At 43.0% G+C, this 19,453-nt stretch overlaps 1 protein-coding gene across 3 annotated transcripts in view; it reads right to left on the minus strand.

Moving 5' to 3' along the window:
* Positions 1-1,839: 1,839 nt before the first annotated feature.
* Positions 1,840-19,453, minus strand: part of Lrrc28 (leucine rich repeat containing 28) — a 125,329-nt gene continuing 107,715 nt past the window's right edge. For all 3 annotated transcript variants that reach the window (XM_031386954.1, XM_031386953.1, XM_031386955.1), the window contains 2 exons: positions 17,705-17,864; positions 1,840-3,625 (listed from right to left, as the gene is read on the minus strand). In XM_031386954.1, coding sequence (XP_031242814.1) covers positions 3,553-3,625; positions 17,705-17,864 — 233 coding nt within the window. In that variant the 3' untranslated portion in view covers positions 1,840-3,552. The remainder of the gene's footprint in view (positions 3,626-17,704; positions 17,865-19,453) is intronic.

Consider the following 19,453-nt stretch of genomic DNA (forward strand, 5'->3'; position numbering starts at 1 on the left):
TTAGATCTACTAGCTGATGTCACTGGGAGGTACTTCCTGGATAGTGGCAGTCAGACTTGGGTTTAAACATGGAGTTCTTTTCAAAGGTATGGGTCTTGTTAAATCCTTTCTGCTTAAAGAAAAGAGAGGATGTTTAGAGTTCCTGGGGAAACACAGCAGAGGTTCACTGGGACAAACTAGAAGGAAATCACAAAAAATAAAATTATGTGATGGACACTGATCTATTAAGGTACACAAATATAAAGAGTGTTATGTCTCAGTATCTAGTCACTGGAGGTTGCATGGTGTTTGTTCATTCACAATTTGTGTTCATAACTTTAAAAATGTTTTAATTCCCACTGAAGCATTTATCACATCTGAATTTTCTATAGTCATAATAAGGCCTGAGTTTTCAACTCGAGAAACTTAATTTTACTAAGAACTTTAAAGCTGGTTTGAAAGCCTCCGGAGACTGAAATATGTATATATCTACTTAAACAAAATTGCAGGTGGAGCCTGTAAAGTAGTGAAGGATTTTTCTTAGACTGTATTTTAACTCATCATACTCAATGTGAGACAAACATGAGATGCTTGTGAAGTAGTGAGTTGTGTGTGAAAGGCTGTAGGGAGTATTCATGACCAAAAGATGGTTTTAGATGAGACCCAGAGAATAAGCTCTCTCAGAGAGGTTCCCCATTCTGCTCTGTCAGAATAACCATCAAGCTTCTTTCACACAACTGGGATTTCAAATGCTTCCTTATGGATGCAGGAGGCCAACCAAGGGATTCCTCCCCAAGGGATACTCCAGGTTAAAGGTTATCGGGAGGGGGTGTGGCCACTGAGGAGTTACTCTTGCACCAGTGAATAACCCCCTCCCCACTCAGTAGGCCATGAAAGTAGGGGGGCTTGGTGAAAAGGAGGCTCTATCCAGACAGAGAAGGGAATGAGAAGGGGAGTCTGGGGGTACCAACAACAAAACACTGAAGTTACATATATGCAATATATATATATAAAAATATATATATACACACACACATACATATACATACATACATATACATACACATTTATATATATTAGTTGAAGATACATTTTTCACTTGCACAGTGTTAATGTAATCAGAACATTTTTGCTATGTAACAATTATACTGAAGAGCACCAGTGGGGGATTCAACTAAAAAGGACCCTTTGGTTCTATTATACATCATAAGAAAGACCTGTCCTCAAAGGCTAGCTTAGCTTTTAACTTAGCACTAATCAACCACACATGAGCTGGAGATGAAGTCTTACTTGAACAGATCACATTTTCCAAACAGCTCATTGGCTTTACTATTATTGTTGTTGTTGTTGTTGTTGTTGTATAAAATATCTGTCTACCTGATCAGAAAAAAAAAAAAACAACATATAGGTCTGGAGGTATAGCTCAGCACTGGGGTACTTACCTAGCATATGCAGTACTCTGGAAGGATCCCCCAGGAAAGGGAGAGGGAGGGAGGAAGGGGGTAGAAGGACGAAGAGTAAGGGTGGGAGGGAGGGAGAGGGAGGAAAGAAGATACACAACAAGTCTTGCTTTTTTCCCAAAGCTTTGGACACAACTGGAGTATACAGCATACAGACAGGATTCCCCCAGTTGATAGCTTTTTATAAAAGCAAAAGATTAACAATGATGTCAGAGAGTCCAGCACAAAGTTTCCATGAGGAACAGCATCAGAGAAACCACCTTGTAAGTTCTACTTCTCATCAACTGAGCCCAGCTGCTGTACCCTAAGGTTGAGAGTGACAGCCTAGAGGTTGTGTGCCCAGGCCCTGCCTTTCACTTCATGTTCAGTACACTGCAGTAACAGGAGGAGAGAAGACACCTGGAGTGTAAACACCTTTATTAAGAATTTAAACAAGTTAGAACAAAAGTATCCCACACCTTCTCTCAATGAGAATTCCTGAGTATCAGGGTGACATTTTACAGCTCTACTTAAGACATAAGATGGTTGAGGGCGAAACAAAGATGCAGCTCTGTATTTCACTGTCGTTCATTTAAGCCAAGCACGTCTGTGAAGTGTCAGGACACATTTTCCTGCCTCCAGCTTATATACATGTCGGGGTTGTGCTGAAACTTCCATTATTCTGAAGGATGAAATAAGACGTACATTTGATCCAGACGCTCAGTTCCTATTATACTGTAGGCCTTTGAAATACTAAGGCTGAACAGAGCAAGTTGTGAAAGGGACAGGAGGAAGTAGGGACAGTGGCCACACATGGTATGCCTGGTCGCTTTCTGCCTCTGCCATTACTTGGGAGAGTCTGCTTTTCGGGCAGCAGGTGGTGTGACTGCAAAGAGATCACACACTTGTCAGTAACTATGTAGGACTTTTGGGACTGTTAGAGTCTAGAATTACAGTTAGGCTGGCTAACAAAATGTCGCCAACCAAAGTTTTGGGAAATAGCTTTTCCACCAAGCAACCCTTCTTGATTCACCTTTCAGTCTTGTCTTATAGAAAGCATACCAGTAAACAGAGAACTTTACCCCCAAAGCAGCACTGCACAGCAGTCAAACAAATACCTGAGAGTAAAGCATATTACAGGGGTCTCCTCTGGAAGGAAGAGCAAAGCAGGCATTCCCCCAGAGAGCTCATCTCACTGCCAATGCAAAGAAAGCTCATGAGATTTTTGCAAAGGTGGAATGTGGACCCAATCATCCCTTCTGTTTCCCTAGGGAGAAGTCAGAGGAAAATGAAGGCAATTTCATGTACCAGGTAAATACCACTAGGCCCATCCACAGCAGAGGATCAAAGGCCTCCAACTTCCCAATTATAGGAAAATCTTAGCCAAAAAAAAAAAAAAAAGCCCAAACATTTCAAAATGTCTTTTTCTGTAGTAGTTTAGAACAAAAGTATATTTAATTAGTATCTAGATTTTTGTTTTGAATCCCTCTCAAAAAATGTCTTCATAGGTTGCAAAACTTAGAAATAAGACCGCAACTTTCCAGGGCACGAGCTCTGGAGCCAGCTGCGCCTCTGCAGGAACCTAACTGCTCCAGCCTGGGTGCTCTGCCCTGCTATGCTGGCTGCTGAGGCCATAGGAGTTGCAGAGACTCCAGAAACTGACAAGTTTCCAATGGAGAAGCTCGTGAGAATAATCTCAAGGGGAAATCATCCTCTGGGGAAAGACAGAGGATCATCACCAAAGGTGTGTCATCCAACAGTTAATTTGGTTCTATTATCAAATTAAGAGTTCTTCAGGGAACTGCAGTTTGCTTTAAATTAGATGTGGAGAACCTCATCTGACCAAGTTTATATATGAGACACACTCACATACAAAGAAAAACACAGAAGACAAAATGTCCTTAATTTGGGGAGGATATATTCCAACTTGAGGGAAAGGTGAAGGCCTTTTAGTTGTGAAGCCCAATCAGGACATTTCCAGAGAGTTCAGCATCCCCTCCTCTGGACAGGGCAGGGCAGGATGGAAGGGGCTGTCCTGCCTGGCTGGACTCTCCTGGCTGGGCTGCTCACACTGGCGATGGCAGGCAGTTGCAGTGGCTGAGCTGGCAGTGCTCCTAAGGCTCTTGAGTGTTTATCAACACAGCAGATTAAAAGTCCGCAGACACTGGGTGGAGCAGCAGTAAGCCACGAAGCCAATGCTTGTCCTCCTGGGGGTGGGGGAAGATGGAAAGAGAGAGGAGCACTGTTAGCTCAGGAGTGCAGCATCTGGTTCTTCCCCACTGGAGACACTTCTTTCTTTGTTAGAACAAGTGACTAGGCATGAATAGCAGATTGCATTGTAGAAATGTAAGATGCCATTTTCAGTCTAAGCCCAGACTGCAGGTAAAGCATGTGTGTGCATGTGTGCTCCTTCCATTAGTGGGGTTTGGATGACAACAATACCTGTTAACAGCTAAGCTTTTTCATCTTCTAAAGGGCAATCAAAGAATATGAAGTATATTATAAAAGTCACAGCTAAGTATGTTTTTTCACATCTATATTTCCAGTACCTGGAGGCTGAGGCAGAAGGATTGGTATGAGTTCCAGGGCAGGCTGGGGTACAGAGTCTGACCCTGTCTCAGAACAACAACAACAACAACAACAACCATAAAAAGAAAAAGCACCACCAATTTAGCTCTAAAGCATACACACTGCAGAGCATAAGTACTACCTACCATCTGAAGGAGTTTATCCTAACGCACTCACAGAGTGCTCACAGACTAATTTCAGAACGCTTACGTGACTCAAAGGTCTTACATAATGGAGAAGCTCTTCTCCTGCTTGGGCACCTTTACATGGTGAGTCACGAGTTCCCTGGGGCTCCTCATGTGCTCTGGACAGCACAGACTCTTAGAGGCTCCCCTTCCCACCCAGAAAGCCGTCCTCTGGTGTGGGGAAGAGTGGTTTACTGTTTTCCTCAGGACTGCCTGAGCTGACTGTTCAGCCCCTAATCCTAACTCTGCCTTTCTCCGTTGAAGTTGCACTGCTGATCACATGCACTTAAAATGTCAGATGGAATGACAGAGAACGGTGAGGCTCTGGGAGAGCAAGCAGCTGGAACACTCAAAAGCTACAGCATCATTGTTAGTTCAAAGACTGTGAGGTGAGATGGCCAATTCTGACCAAACAGAATTAAAAACCAAACAAACAAACCAAAACTTAGGTATACTTAGTGTCTTCCAATCTCAGTTCAAGACACAGCGAGAGAATTTCTATGGTGACCTTTAATAAATCATTTTCTCATGAACTGAAAGACACGGCTGAAGCCCAAATATAGAGGATAGCAAATCCTATACCAGATAAAGGTATCTTGATTTTTCATATGTGTAAGTGTGTAGTGTGGGTGCCTGTTTGAATGTGCATGTATGTGCATAAATGTGGGGACCAGATACTGATACTGTGCATCTTCCTTGATCTTTATACCTTGTATAATAAGGCTGGGGTTCCTCGATTGAACCTAGAGCCACCAGTTCAGCTAGACTGGTTGCTTGGCTCCCTCTGGGATCACATTTACAATTCCTGGGGACTAGAATTACAGACAGGTTGGTATGCCAACAGCACTTTGTGTTGGTGCTGGGGATCCCAACTCCAGTTGACATACCTGTACATCAATTACTGCTCAGCTTTGGAAAAAATGGCTATGTAAAGACCTTTAGGTAAGGTAAAGATTTGGGTTGATGAGGACAGGAACTTAAGGCTTTGGGCAGAAGTAATCTAAGAATCTGGAGCCTCCAGAGATTTCTCATACTGGAAACCAATCTATCTCCTAAGAACATTAATTTTCTCTTATATAAAAAGGTTTCAATGGCCTCATATAGGGTGGCTGCCTGAAAAGGAAGTACTGAGTCTCTCTATTGAGGCAGGACTCATTATCACCATCACTCAAGGCCCTTGGTGCCACAAAGAGGTATAAGGGACAGTATGGACATTTTTGAATACATACACTTGTCAGCCTAGAAGATCATTGTCTTGAAGAACACAAATGACCAAAATTCAACTCTACCAATATGAAGTAGACAGTCCATGGAACCTATGACCACTGAAGAGATTATATTTGCAAATTAAAAGATATTCCATTACCAGATGGGTTTCCTAGACCCTAACAGTTAAATCCTAACAGGTAAAGACCAATAAGGCTTTAATATAATTTCCTTTACGAAAAGAAGAGTTTCCAACTCATGAGGACAGTAATTTACTTGACTCCCAAATCAAACAGAAACCAAACAAACAAAACCTGAGCCCTAGAATATTACAGACTAATATCTCTCATGAGAATAGATTTAAAGGTACTCAACAAGTAACATCAAAAAGGATTAAACAAACAAACAAACTATACACAGAGATCAAGGGAAAGCCACTCTGGGCATGTAAGGTGGCTGAATATTTGAATCTATCAATGTGTCAACAAGCTAAATAAGGAGACTCATATGATCTTAATAATACTTATACAAAACATTTAAGCTGGCAGTAGTGGTTCATGCTGGGAAGACTAGAACTGAGAGATACGACAGGACAACCGTCATGAATTAACAGCTAGCTTGGACTACATAGTGAGTTCTAGGCCAGCCAGTGTTACAGAATAAGACCTATACTTCTAAAGAAAGAAAGGACTGGAGAGATGGCTCAGAGGTTAAGAACACTATTGCTCTTGCAGAGGACCTGGTTTCAATTACCAGCACCTACATGGTGGTTAATAACTATGTGTAACCCCAGTTCTAGAGGATCCAACAGGCAAGTATGTGATGTATATACATATATGCAGGCAGTAATACACAAAGTAAAATAAAGAAAGAGTAAGGGAGGGGAGAGAAGAAAGAAGGGAGGGGGGAGGAGGAATGGAGGGAAAGGAAGAGAGGGAGAGAGGAATGGAATGGAAGGGATGGGATGAAGGAAAGGAGGGGAGAGAAGGAAGAAAGGGAGAGAAGGGAGGGAGGATGGGAGGGAGAGATGGGAGAAAGGGAGAGAGACAGGGAGACAAAGCATTTGACAAAATACACTTTTCACCCTAAATGCTATTACCATTCTCCTTAGCAACGAAAGAGCAAACGGTGTTCCCTTAAGATGACAGATGAGAAAAGCAAGGAGTTAGTCTCAGAACCACAGCTGAGTGCTAGAAAGTCTAACCTCTGCCATAGAGTAAGAAAAAGGCAAACAGAAGCGAAGGTATTATTTAATTGGCATATGGCAAGACATAATTACCTATGCAGAAAATCCCTGTAATCTACAAAAAATACTCCAAAAAAACTAGGAAGCAACAGCAAAAAGACAGTTGCAAAAACAAATTGTATTTCTTTATACTAACAATGAACACATGGAAATTGAAGTAAAACTACCATTTATGACTACAAAAAGAAAATCAAATCTCTGGGCATAAACAAAGCATTTCAGCATTTGTATGCTAACAATCATCAGTTGCTGATAAAAGAAATAAACGGAAGCCTTAGTCAGTGGAGACACACCACACTCATCAGTAAATCCAGTATTGCAGACATCAGTTCTGAGCAAACTGATCTATGGGCTAAATGTAATTCTCATAGCAAATCTAAAAAAGGGGTTTTGGAGACAAAACCAACCAACAAACCAAACCCAAGATTAAGCTAAAAAGCAAAAACTAAAACAAAAACCTAGACCCAAGAATAACAGTTAGTTAGTTTCCCAGCTACCAAGGAGGCCGAGGCAGGAGAACAACTTCCAAGAGAAGAATGAAATAAGCTGTCAACTCTACTTGTGTTCAGTCTATTACAGATGCAGTTTGGTCCTCGTTCAGAGGCAGATCAATGAAACAAACCAGAATCCTAGACAAGCTTCATGAGTGTATGGACCAGAGACAGCTGATCTCCATGGTTCATCAGCAGGATTTAGAATCATCATGGAAAGAAACCCCTGCACATGTTAGATATTTTCTAGATTAAATTAATTGAGGTAGCAGACCCATCTTAAAAGGCAAGTGGCACCATTACAAGTTCAGTGCTAGCCTGCGCTACAGAGTAAATTTCAGGTTAGCATGGGCTACAGAGTAAGCCAGGTGTGATGCCACCTTTAATACCAGTACTCAAGAGGCACAGGAAGGCAGATCTCTGAGTTCAAGGCCATTGTGGTCTATGATGTGAGTTTCAGGACAGTCAAGAGAAACCCTGTCTTGAGAAACCGAGAGGGGGCGAAGGGGGAGGGAGGGACAGACAGAGACACATAGAGAGACAGAGACAGAGGCTTTGTTTCAAAAAACAACTAAATTAAACAAACCTGTCTTTTAAAAAAAAAAACAAAGGGCAGTGAGGAAACTTCACTTTGCTGGGCTCCCCTTCTGTAGTACCAGGAGCTGAATTTAGAGCATGACACATGCTAGGCAAGTACGTGCTCTGCCCTGATCTGTGTTTTCCACTTTTACTTTGCACTTTGAGACATGGTATTTTTTCTTACTATGTTTTCCAGGCTGGCCTTGAACTCACTCAACAGCCCAGGAGGATGCTGGAGCTGTAATCCTCTGCCCCAGCTACAACTTGGTCCTGAACCTCCACGCCTGGCTGGAATTGTTTTTCTACTGCAGGAAATTATATACGCTTTCGGTCAGATAGTTTCTATTGCTTGTAGTTTTTGTTTTGATAGCATGGGGTGGTAGAATCCAGGGACTCACATGCTAGGCAAGCACTCTGATGCTGAGTAATGTTTCCATCCTTCACAGTTATTAAAGTCAGAACTCTAGCCAAAGTTATTTTTATTTGACATTGGGATATATACATTTGTATAAGTCACAAGTAAAATGGCTTTAGACACAAAAGATACTAAGTGTATGATGCATTTTGGAGACTTAGCTGATAAAAGTGGACTTTTACGGTTTATTTTAGCTTTACTTGTTTGTGTGTGGGTGTGTACATGTGAGTGTAGGTGCCCTCAGAAGCCAAGGGATTGGATGCCTCTGGAGCACACACAACTGCTGGGGCAGTGCCCCAGCTCTTGGTCTTGGTTTTAATGATGATTATGGGAAGCCAACTTCTTCACAGCAAGGACACTATCAAGGACACTATCCTTAATGCTGGAACCAGCGACCTTCTAACAGTTAAGCTTCTAAGTAAAAGAAGGGAAGCCTATGAAGGCCTGCTGGCAGGATGAGTGGCCTGGAGGTGTTCTATCTGTGCTACAAGGACATGGCAAGGCTGTACACTTTTCTGTTGCTGAGAGGCTCCTGTAGCAACAGGCTGTGTCTGTGTACTGTATGGCTGGTCCCGTTGTCACACGTTGACTGTGTGCTCACTGTGGCCCCAGAGGCTTGACAGTTTCAGAGGAGAAAGTGAACTAAGCAAAACAGCTCCAGACGGGAAAGGCTGCTGACAAGTTCTACAAGGACCACGAGCTATGATGCATACTTAGAGTCTGTGAGTTTACAGCTGAGGCAGAAGAAAGAGCATTTGAGCTAGTTTTAAAATACAGAACTACAACGATTCCTTACGAGACGAATCACAATGCTGCTGGCACAGACTAGAGCCCACAAACATCGTGAGAAATGTGGGATTTTCTCTTGTAATGTGTTTGCCGATTAAAAATAAAAAGCATATCTTTGACTCATTACAGAAATTCAAGCCAAAAGAAGAATAATATTTATATGAGCTGATAGAATGAGGTCCCACGCACATAACTTGTGGAAGAGTCACCTAACAGCCAGTGCGTAGTAGACATCTATGCCGCAGCAACTTTCTCACGAGAACATCCCTGTGCAGACCAGAGGCTGCCCCAGACTCTGGGAGCAGGAAGAGTTAGATGATGTAGTTACAGTGAATTCCTAGTGCAGAACACAGCACACAGTAGGTGGTCTATCAGTACTTTTTGAATGAGGCAGTGAGAAAGAAACAAAAAGAACACCTGCTAGGCAGTTAGTTAGTTTCCCAGCTACCAAGGAGGCCGAGGCAGGAGAACAGCAAGTTCCAGGCCAGTTGGGCAACTTCTAAGACCTGACCTCAAAAGATGAAATGAAAGGAGGGCAGGTATATAGCTCAGTGGCCCAAAATTTGCCTAGCACATGGGAGGTTCTTGGTTCCATACTGGTAGTAGGGGAAAATAAAAACCAAACAAATATGTATCTTTTGAAGAATATTTTTCTTATGGGACATAGCATAAGTTACGTTGAGGGTGTCAATAAAGAGCCTTCTCTTAGAGGAAAATAAAAATCCCAAAAAACCATGCAAATAATGTATTTCTGATATGACTTGGTTTTCTAGAAGGAAGTGATATGAATAAAAGAAAGGGCAAGGAAGTGTGAAACATCTCACAGGAGAGCACACCAGGAGAGAACTGTCTGGCCAAGGTCCTTAAAAAGTAGACCGCTGTCTAGAGGGAGGAGCGTGGGCGTGGCAGTGTTCTGCACACCTTCTAACCCACCGGTCTTGGTCCCAAGGTGCAGCGACCTCATACCCACAACACTCATGTAGTCACTCTGCAGCACAGACTAAGACTCTCTCCAAGAACCAGAGCTGTCAGTCACTCCAGGATTGACAGCAGCCTGAATGGAGCCACTGTGCTGCAGCCTCCGCCAGACCTCCTGGTGTGCACAAGTCAACGCATGCAGGCCTGTGCCTTCTGAGATGCACAGAGCACCAAAGTATTTCTTACAAGGAATCAGTGGCCTACTAATGTTTTAGCAATTAAAGTTCAATTTCTAAATTGATAATCAATTTTTAAAAATTAAATTCTATCTTCTTTGGTAAACCATGACAAAGTTTTTCTGCAAATATACAGTTGTTCATATGTAATGCTGTACATGTATATACATGCCCATAAACACAAATGTTCATGTTCATATTAACAGAAATCAGTTGACATTATGTATACTTTTATACACAACTTCAAACATTCTGGTTAATTAGTTTTTTGCTAGGGCCAGCAGGGTGGCTCAGTGGATAAGGGCACTTGCTATGCCAGACTCCAGACAGGAGTTTGATCCCTGCAGCCCACGTAAAGATGGGAGAACCAACTTCACAGAACTGCTTGGACTTTCACATACATGTTTGGCACATGTGAACCCACATACATTTTGTTTTTTTTAGAACTGTAAAAACAATCTCGTGTGCATATAGGGTTGAAAATTAAAAATGCAAGTGTGCCAACCACATTTTGGCTGTAGCTTTTTCCAGAAGTTAATTGCTGGCAGTGGTTGCCAGTATGCTGTCATGTTTGGCAGAACCTTTAAGAAATGGGGCTATCAGAGGTGTAGGGCCCTGGAAGCTTCAATGTCACGAATGGATGACACCTGTGGTGGGCTGAATATGAATGCCCCCCATTGGCTCATCTACTTGAACACCTGGTCTTAGGGAGTGGCACTACTAGATAGGGATTAGGAGGTGTGGAATAAGTGTGTCATAGAGATGGGTTTTGGGGTTTCAAATGCTCAAGCCAGGCCCACGGTCTCTTCCTACTGCCTGCAGATCCTGATACAGAACTCTCAGCTACTTCTCCAGTACAGTGTCTGCCTGTGTGCTTACACACTTCCTGCTATGACAATTAGGGACTAAAACTCGAAATGTACTTTGTGCCCAAACTAAATGCTTTCCTTTACAGGAAACTGCTATAGTCACAGTCTCTCTTCAAAGCAATAGAACATCAAGCAAGAAAATGCCTATCACATGGGGATGAGCCTGATCTGGTGGCTTTGGAATATGAAGGGGTGAGTGAGCCTGGCTTCTGCCACACCTATCACTCCTCTTGCCTCATCACATGTTCTTGTGTCACTGAGGTACCACCACAGCTGACCAGATATTAGTTCCATGCTCTTGAGTCTCTATACCTATGAGAAGAATAAACCTTTCTTTGTAGAACACTCTGCCTCTGGTATTTTTTGAAGAAACACAAAACAGTGTTAGGCACCTCAGACTTCGCAATTCCCAATTCTTCCTTCCAAGTCTAATCACAAAAATGATTGAACTGACATCTTTCCAGGCGTTTCAGTGCGTGTGCTGAAATCATACATGCATGTGAATGCATACAGATATACACATATGTATTTCTTTTTTTTCTCTTTTCCAAGATAGGGTTTCTCTGTGTTATAACCCTGGTTGTTCTGGAATTCATACTGTAGATTCAAGGCTGCCCTTGAACTCAGAAATCTGCCTGTCTCCCAAGTGCTGGGACTAAAGGCATGTGCCATCTCTCCTGGCTCTGGCTATTCATTTGTATTTCATAACTATCTTGCTCAGACTACTAGGGAACATTAGTTTTGTATTTTTGGATGCTACTTCAACAGTATTCTCTCTGTACAATATAGTGACTGAAATGCAGGGATGGAGCCTGACTGCCAGGGTTCAAATCCCAGCTCCACCATGAGACTCTACTTTAGTAAAATGAGGATTACAGTTATGCTGGACCACATGAAATGCTGAGGCTTATGATCCAGCTTAGCAATAGCTGAACAAGGAGGCACCTGAGACTCTCACAACTTGTGAAGAAATGTACTGTAGGCTACCATCACCTGCCAAGCAGGAGCTCCAGGCGCTAGGTCTTTTCACAGCACTTTCAGGGCCCAACTGCACAAAAGCAGAGCTGTTAACCATCCAAATCCAAATGTACTTTGTACTCTCTTCGATGCAAAACTTAACCCGGCATTTATGAAAGAACCATACAGGCGGCTGTTTCTAAATACCCTGGTGAGTTAAGTGAGAGCTTTTAAAGCTGGTGACAGCTGCTTTTATGGCAAATTGCTTAGGCTATGGGCCCCTATTGTTCAGGCAAATCAGTCCCAAAGTTGCTGTGGTCATTTTTTTAAAAGATGTGATTAATATTTAAATTAATAGACTGAGTTAAGCAGATGACTCCCTCCCAAACAATAGGTGAACCTCTTCCAACTAATCTTAGAGCAAAGCTCTGTAGAAGACCTTTTCCCCAAGACACAGAAACCCTGTCTGATCTTGCGGCTGCTACCCTAAAGCACCAAGTCCCACCATGCAGTTGCGAGTAGCAGCCCTCACAATTGCCCTTGAAATCAGTCAACCTTTCTCTCTTAATCTGGGAGGAAAATGCAAATCTCTTGAGAACCTGCTACAGTGAAGTGATGGCTTGCTGTAATAAACACACCCAGGAATGTGGAAATGGTGCCCACACTGGCTAACAGAGGCTGGAAGGCTTCGAGGTACATGATAGAAATAGCCTATGCTGCTCTTAATTTCTACTGACAGAAACAAAGAAGAATGTGGTTAAAAAAAAAAAAAAAAGACAGGGGCTACAGAGGGCGTCTTTACTGTCTTAGGGACAGAGCTGCCTGAACACAATGCTGATAGACATGCATGCCAAGTGTGCTCCCCATGACATAATGGAACATAGCCCTGGAAACCATGGATGCTCTCTGCCTTGACCGAGTCATGTTCTCTGAGGCAGAAAGCAGAACTCAGAGGTGATAATGCAGTAACTTCTCTGTGGTTTCTAAGCCAGGTGCCCAGTGCACCCCATGACTCATTGTTGCTTAAAGTAAGATGCAAGGGAGAGAAAGAAAGCAGGGGAATTCTATTGTTAACCAAAAATGAAGCAGACCTTGAAGATTTGGAAAATTCAAGCTTTCTTGAACCGAAGTCAAAAATAGACACCGGAGAAAAGACAGCATCTTCAACAAATGGTCCTGGTCAAACTGTGTGGCTACAAGCAGAAATGCTGCTCTCTTGGTTTGGACAGGTCAAAGAGAGAAAGATGGAGGAGGACTGTAAGACATTTGGGTCTCATGGGTCAGAATGGGCTCATGAGCCATCTAGCCGCAAGAATGTTATACCTGAAGGAAAAAAATCAGCCTGAGCTGGTGCCATCTCAATTCTTTGGCTTACCAAGCCTGAGGGGTGGGGCCATCCTAATAGAGGGACCAAGAAGACAGACCATGGTGGCCTTTGGGGCTTGAGCTTGTTAGAACTTGAGATCCTTTCTTCCTTCAAAAGTTTTCTCATCTCAAATGATGGTGTGTAGCCTCTACTGCCCCACATCACACAGTAGGAACAGAGACACTGTTTGCTTTTATGTTTGCAGATGGAGTTCTGCCTAGAAAGAGTAATATATTAAGTTTTGCTCATAATTTAACTTAAGCAATATTTAAGACAAGAATCTGTACATTTAAGAGTTTCTGCCAAAGGTGGTTAATGTTTAAATGTTTCTCAGTCATTTGTTTCTCATCTTGAGAACTGTTTAGTTGTACCCCCTTTTATACACTGGGTTGCTTTTATGATGTTCAGATATTTTTTTCTATTTTAGATATTAACCTTCTATTGGATACATATTTGGTAAAGCTCTTTTCCCATTCTGTAGCCTGCCACTTTGCCTGAATGTTGGTGTCCTTTGTTATACAGACATGAAATCTCCTCTACTGTTGTTCTTAGTGCCTGCTTACAAAGTCTTCTCCTGTGCCAATGAGTTCACGACTATTTCTCACTTTGTCTTTTATCAGATTCAGGGTAGACAGCCCTATGTTAAGGTCCCTGATCCATTTAGAGTTGAGTTTTGTGGAGTATGATAAATATGGGTCTGTTTACATTCTACTACATGCTGTCTTTTCCCAAGTGTCTATTTTTTACTTCTCTTTCAAAAATCATGTGTCTTTAGGTGTGTGGGCTATGTCTGGGTGGACATGTTGGCTCATGGTCCATGGAGACCAGCATGGCTTACAGGAAACAAAGACTTTTACACACATTGGAATGAACTAAGTTATTTTGTGAGAAAGGCATGAACTGTGTGTTTGGGGGTAACAGTCTGGAAGCACATGTGGTCTTGAAGTTCCTTTCCTGACAATGATCCTAAACCATTTGGAATTGGTTGCATGCTGATAACCTGACTGGCCCCTCAGTGCACAATTACACAGTACTCATTTTCAGCCCTACCCCATCTTCCATCATCTGGGAGAGCCTAAATGCTGAGCTGAGTTGGTTCCCAGTGGCCAGTGACTTCATCACTTACGTCTGTGAAGTACATTAGAAACTGAAAGAACTGGGTTTGGAGAGGTTCCAGAGAATGGGTGATGTGGTATAGAGGGCAATGGACCTCAGAGGGCATGGCTGTTCAGCACGCTTCCCACATGCCCTGCTCTCTGCAATTCTTCCCCCTGGCTGCTCATCAGGAGTCTCTGTAATAGCAGGTAAGCATTAAGTGAAGTGCTTCTCAGAGCTATGAGCCATTCTAGAAGATGAACTGAACCCACGGAGGAAGTGACATGCTGTCAACTGTCTCTAAATAAGTTTATAGCCATAGATCACAATTGCTTTTAGCCTTGGTCAGAGAAGCTCCTGTTTCCAGTGGGAAGTGGTTAGCAGAGACTTATAATTGGTCAAGGCATTGAGAGTAAGACTCTGGAGTGTCAAGCCCTAAATGGAGTATGGGACGTTGTGGAAAGATTGTAAGAGCCAGAGGACAGGAAAGACTGCTATGAAACACTAAGTGGTTACTCCAGCAGTGGACAGGACTGAGCCCATCAACATTCCATCACCAACAGGAAGGGGCTTATGGAACCGCTCACCTCCCTGAGGAGTGATGCCACTTACTGGGAGAGAAGAAGTATCATAGTTCAAGGTGATGGAGGCACCATTGGTTGCTCCTTCTCAAGGATATAATCCTCACCCATGTCCGTACAAGGAATCCTAACTAAATGCAGTAAGATCTCTCTGTCTGTCTGTCTGTCTGTCTGTCTCTCACACACACATACACAAGGACATTAACATAGGAAGACTTAGGGAGATAAAGGGGTTAAAAGTAGAGGGAAGGGGTTAAGAGGACAAAGGAAGAGTATATTATTAAAGTACAATATACACACACACACACACACACACAGGTAATTGTAGAAGAATAAGTTTAAAATGTTTATTTAAAAAAAGTAGTTTCCAGAATGGATTTTTGCTTGTTTTTCTTATCTTAAATGTACTAGAGATCATTATGGGTAGAGTTTTTTCTCTTCCAAATTCCTTATAAGTGGTCCCAGGCCCTAGTATTTCAGAATGTGTCTTAGACCCTCCTCATTGCAGAAGGGTCCAGTGCATATCCCGAAGGGAATAACATGTGCACAAAGAGGCCAAGAAGAATGCTGAGATAGACACGCCCTGTTGGATCCCCAACCAGGTCTATAGCAATCATGTCACACAATGAAGCTTCCATGAAAACCTGGAGACAAGGTTCAGGAGCTCTCAGACAGGTGAATGCATGGGAGTTCTGGGAGGCTGACATACCAAGGAAGGGTATGCCACACCTCTTCCCCAGGCCTCTTCTGAGCATCACTGAGTATGTATTCTCATGATGTTCTTTACAATAAGGTAGCTTAAATATTTCCCTGGGTTCTGTGAGTTGCTCAAATAAATTAATTGAACCCAAAGAATGGACTCTGGGAGCCTTCACTGTACCCACTAGTTAGAGGCACAGGTCAAGCTAGCTGGGGCTTATGAGTGTTTTCCAGATGGGAAGGACAACCATGGGGTCTGAGCCTCAGGCTATGGTGTCTGCTACCATGTCCAGGGAGACAGTGCCACACAACTAGTGTCATGTGTGTGGAAAACCCTGAACACTATATTGTATATAGAGTAAAACCAACAGCACAAGTCTGAATTGGGGGCTTGTTTTTCCCAAGAACAAACATCAAATTAAAAAGGTTCAGAGTAGAGCTTCTGTATACAGAAAACATTAAAAAATACAAAACTGTTGAAATCAGAACCTACAGCATATCAAATAGGATTACTCAGGGCAAGGGAGAAATAAGCATAGCTTGGGAGAGGAGCAGGCAGAGACAAGGAAAGGTGGCTCTGTTTGCTGAACGGTGATCATGTGCCAGGTGTTTGCCTTCCTCATCTGTTACTCACTGCTATGGCCAACAACGCAGACTGTTCTGTCCCCATTTCAAAGCTCAGGGAAGCTTGGCAGGCTGCCCAGTTTCTCAGTGCAAAGTCTATGCTTTCTGTCTCTTATCCCACTTAGATTAAGGAACAGAAACAGGGCTGGGGGTATATACACGGGTATATGCCTTGTCCACAAGGTCATGGGCTCTGTTCCCAGCCCCAGGAGAAAGAAAGAAGGGAAACAAAAAGACAGGAAAAGAGGGAGAAAAGGGCAGTAGAAGAGCAGGGGGAGAGGTTCTATGAAATGATCCAAGGCTGCTGTGGGCACACCCCTGTTACCACCATCCCTCAGGAGGTCGAGATACAAAGTTTCTGTGTTTGAGGCCAACCTCGGCTGTTACATAACAAGGCTCCATCTCACACAAAAATGATCACAATGGAACTTGAGCTGGCATTGACAAGGAGTGAGAAGCTCTCACATTTGGAAAGTTCCCCAGACAAGTGAGAGCATACTTTTTTTTCCTTTCTTAGCTTTAAGGTGCTCAAACATAAGCTGGCTGTGGTGGTGCATGTCTGCGACCCCAGCAGTGTGGGAGCCGAGGAAGGAGGATGAGATCATCCTCTGCTCACTGCTAGTTTCAGACTCCGTCTCAAAGGGAGGAGGAGGGAAAAACAACAACAACAACAACAACAAAACAAACATAAAAACCCATATGCCAAGGCCAGGCACATGGGGCTTTTCCAATGTTCCACTCTTCACCGTCTAGCATTCTTGCTCTCAGTAACAGTATTGGCTCTGGATTTTACTTAGTGAACATTTGTCATGAATGCAGAGCACTCTGCCAAGAAATACAGAGCAGTATGGGAATGCCCTTGGAGGAGTTAGACTCAGAACAGAACCAAGTGCTCGTGTGCAGAGTGTGGCTCCCACTTTTGGTTGTGCCAGGTGAACACAGGGATGAGCTCTCCTCATACATAGCTCCCTTCCCTTGCATGTGGGGTGGAACTAGAAAGAGTGAGCTACTCCAAACAACACACACAGCTGTGCACATGTGCTCTGTTCACCCCAAAGGTGAACTAAGGCAGGCAGCCAGGCTCTCTTGCAGTAATGAAAACAAGCAGGTTTCACTTAGTCCAGTGGTTCTCAACCTTCCTAATGCTGCAGCTTTTTAATACAGTTCCTCCTGTTGTAGTGACGATGATGCCCCCTCCCACCACCATAAAAATAATTTCATTGCTACTTCATAACTGTAGTTGTGCTATGAATCAGGATATAAATTGTATTTTCCGATGGTCTTAGAGGACTCCTGTGAAAGAGGCTTTGAAACCCCACAGCGTCTCAAGCCACAGGTTGAGAACCACTGATTTGGCTTCCTTAAGCTGCAGACTCAGCACCCCCTCTGAGCATGACCCCCTCATTCCCATGCTGCACCTCGGGCCCAGGTTAAGCCCTAGTGCCAACTTTGGCTTCATTACCTCTGGTGCAGGCCTGCCATGGGTGTCTCTCTCAAGGGGAAGAGCTTAGGATAGACGAAGGTAAACATGGGCTCACTACATCGGTGACAGTGCCCCAGGGGGCAGTGCAGCAGCTCCAGGAGACTTCTGGGTAATGAGATTGGAGACAAAAAGTTCAGATCTGAAACAGAAGAGAAAAATCAGGCACATGAGTGAAAAGTCCTATTTCCTTAAACTAGACATTTGAAATTTCTCTTTGTTACCAAATAAGTTCAAATAGTTAAAAGTACATCATGTTGAAAATTCTGTTATCTGATAGAATTTCAATAAAAATCTAACATTATTAGGAAATGAAAGGTGTTTTTTTATAGTTTTGATACTAAAGGAAAATGAAAATCCACTCTTTTATGAGCAGCTAGAAGCTGTCCTGAGGCAGAGGCAAGGAAAGAATTAGATCAAACAGTCTTTAGGAACAAGGATCAAAAACACAGAGCAGGCTTTCCTAAGTCAGAGAATTAAAGAAGGGTGAGGTCTGCAGACCACAGTAGCTGCCCTTAAGTTCTCCCCAAAGCTATCAGCCATTCTGTCAAGTAAGCACTGATGAGAGCCTACTATGAAAGGGCTGATTACTCAAAGTATCAGATGCTGGAAGTCAAAGAGGATAAGAGGAAGATAAGGAACCAAGGTTTGCCTTGTTCATTCCTATGAACCCACGTAAGTAATGGTCTACCCGGCCCAGACTGAGCCACGCAGAGGACGCATCTACAGCGAAGGCACTGAAGGCATCCAGACAATCTTGACACAGATTTGACAAGCTTTTACCCTTATGTTAGCCATGCAGTGAAGGGAGGAATGCTCAAACTGTGGTGACATCTCAAGTTTATCAGCTAATCCTGGCAAGGGCACAGAAACTGTCTTTAAGCACTTTTCAGAAGATTGATATCCACTGAGAAAAATAGAATTTCTACATAAGTAAATAACTAATAAATTTCTGTTCTGTATAAACAAAAAGGATAAACAAAACCAGCCTACAGGCTAGCAATATGGCTTAGTAGCAGGTAAGGGTGATTGCCATTAAACCTAGAGATCTGAGTTTGATCTCTGGAACACACATGGTGGGAGAACTAACTCCTTCTCTATTTTATTTTTTTTTATTTTTTATTTTTTATTTTGGCTTTTTTTTCGAGACAGAGTTTCTCTTTGTAGCTCTGGCTGTCCTGGAACTCACTCTGTAGACCAGGCTGGCCTCGAACTCAGAAATCCGCCTGCCTCTGCCTCCCAGGTGCTGGGATTAAAGGTGTGCGCCACCATCGCCGGGCCTCCTTCTCTATTTTAAAAAGAGAACTACAGGAGGGCTTTTTGAAAAACAGCTTAATTTTGGACTAACTAGATATTCCTGGAAAGTTAAGTTGGTTTTGTTTTAGTTGAACTCCATGGCTCCTCTCCAAATGCAAAGACAAAGCTTTCAGCAGCTTTAAAAACATATAGTCAGTAGTTAGGAGCACTCGATGAATTTGAGATCCAGCACACATGTCAAGTGGCTGGGGACTGGGGACTTTTTCTGGCCTCTGTGGGTACCCGACCCAAACATGTACATACACACAAACACAGAAATACAAATTTTTACAATATGAAATATTTTATTAATGCTGTCCGGATCAGTTGGGTGCTTATTCATTCTTGCTTCTTTTTCCCCCAACCCGTTCTTTTGGCCCTGGGATTTGGTCTTGGGGCCTTGTACATGCTCTAGTACTGAGCCCCAGCCCCCAG

This window comes from Mastomys coucha, unplaced genomic scaffold (genome assembly GCF_008632895.1).
Source record: "Mastomys coucha isolate ucsf_1 unplaced genomic scaffold, UCSF_Mcou_1 pScaffold21, whole genome shotgun sequence".
NCBI classification, from domain to species: domain Eukaryota; kingdom Metazoa; phylum Chordata; class Mammalia; order Rodentia; family Muridae; genus Mastomys; species Mastomys coucha.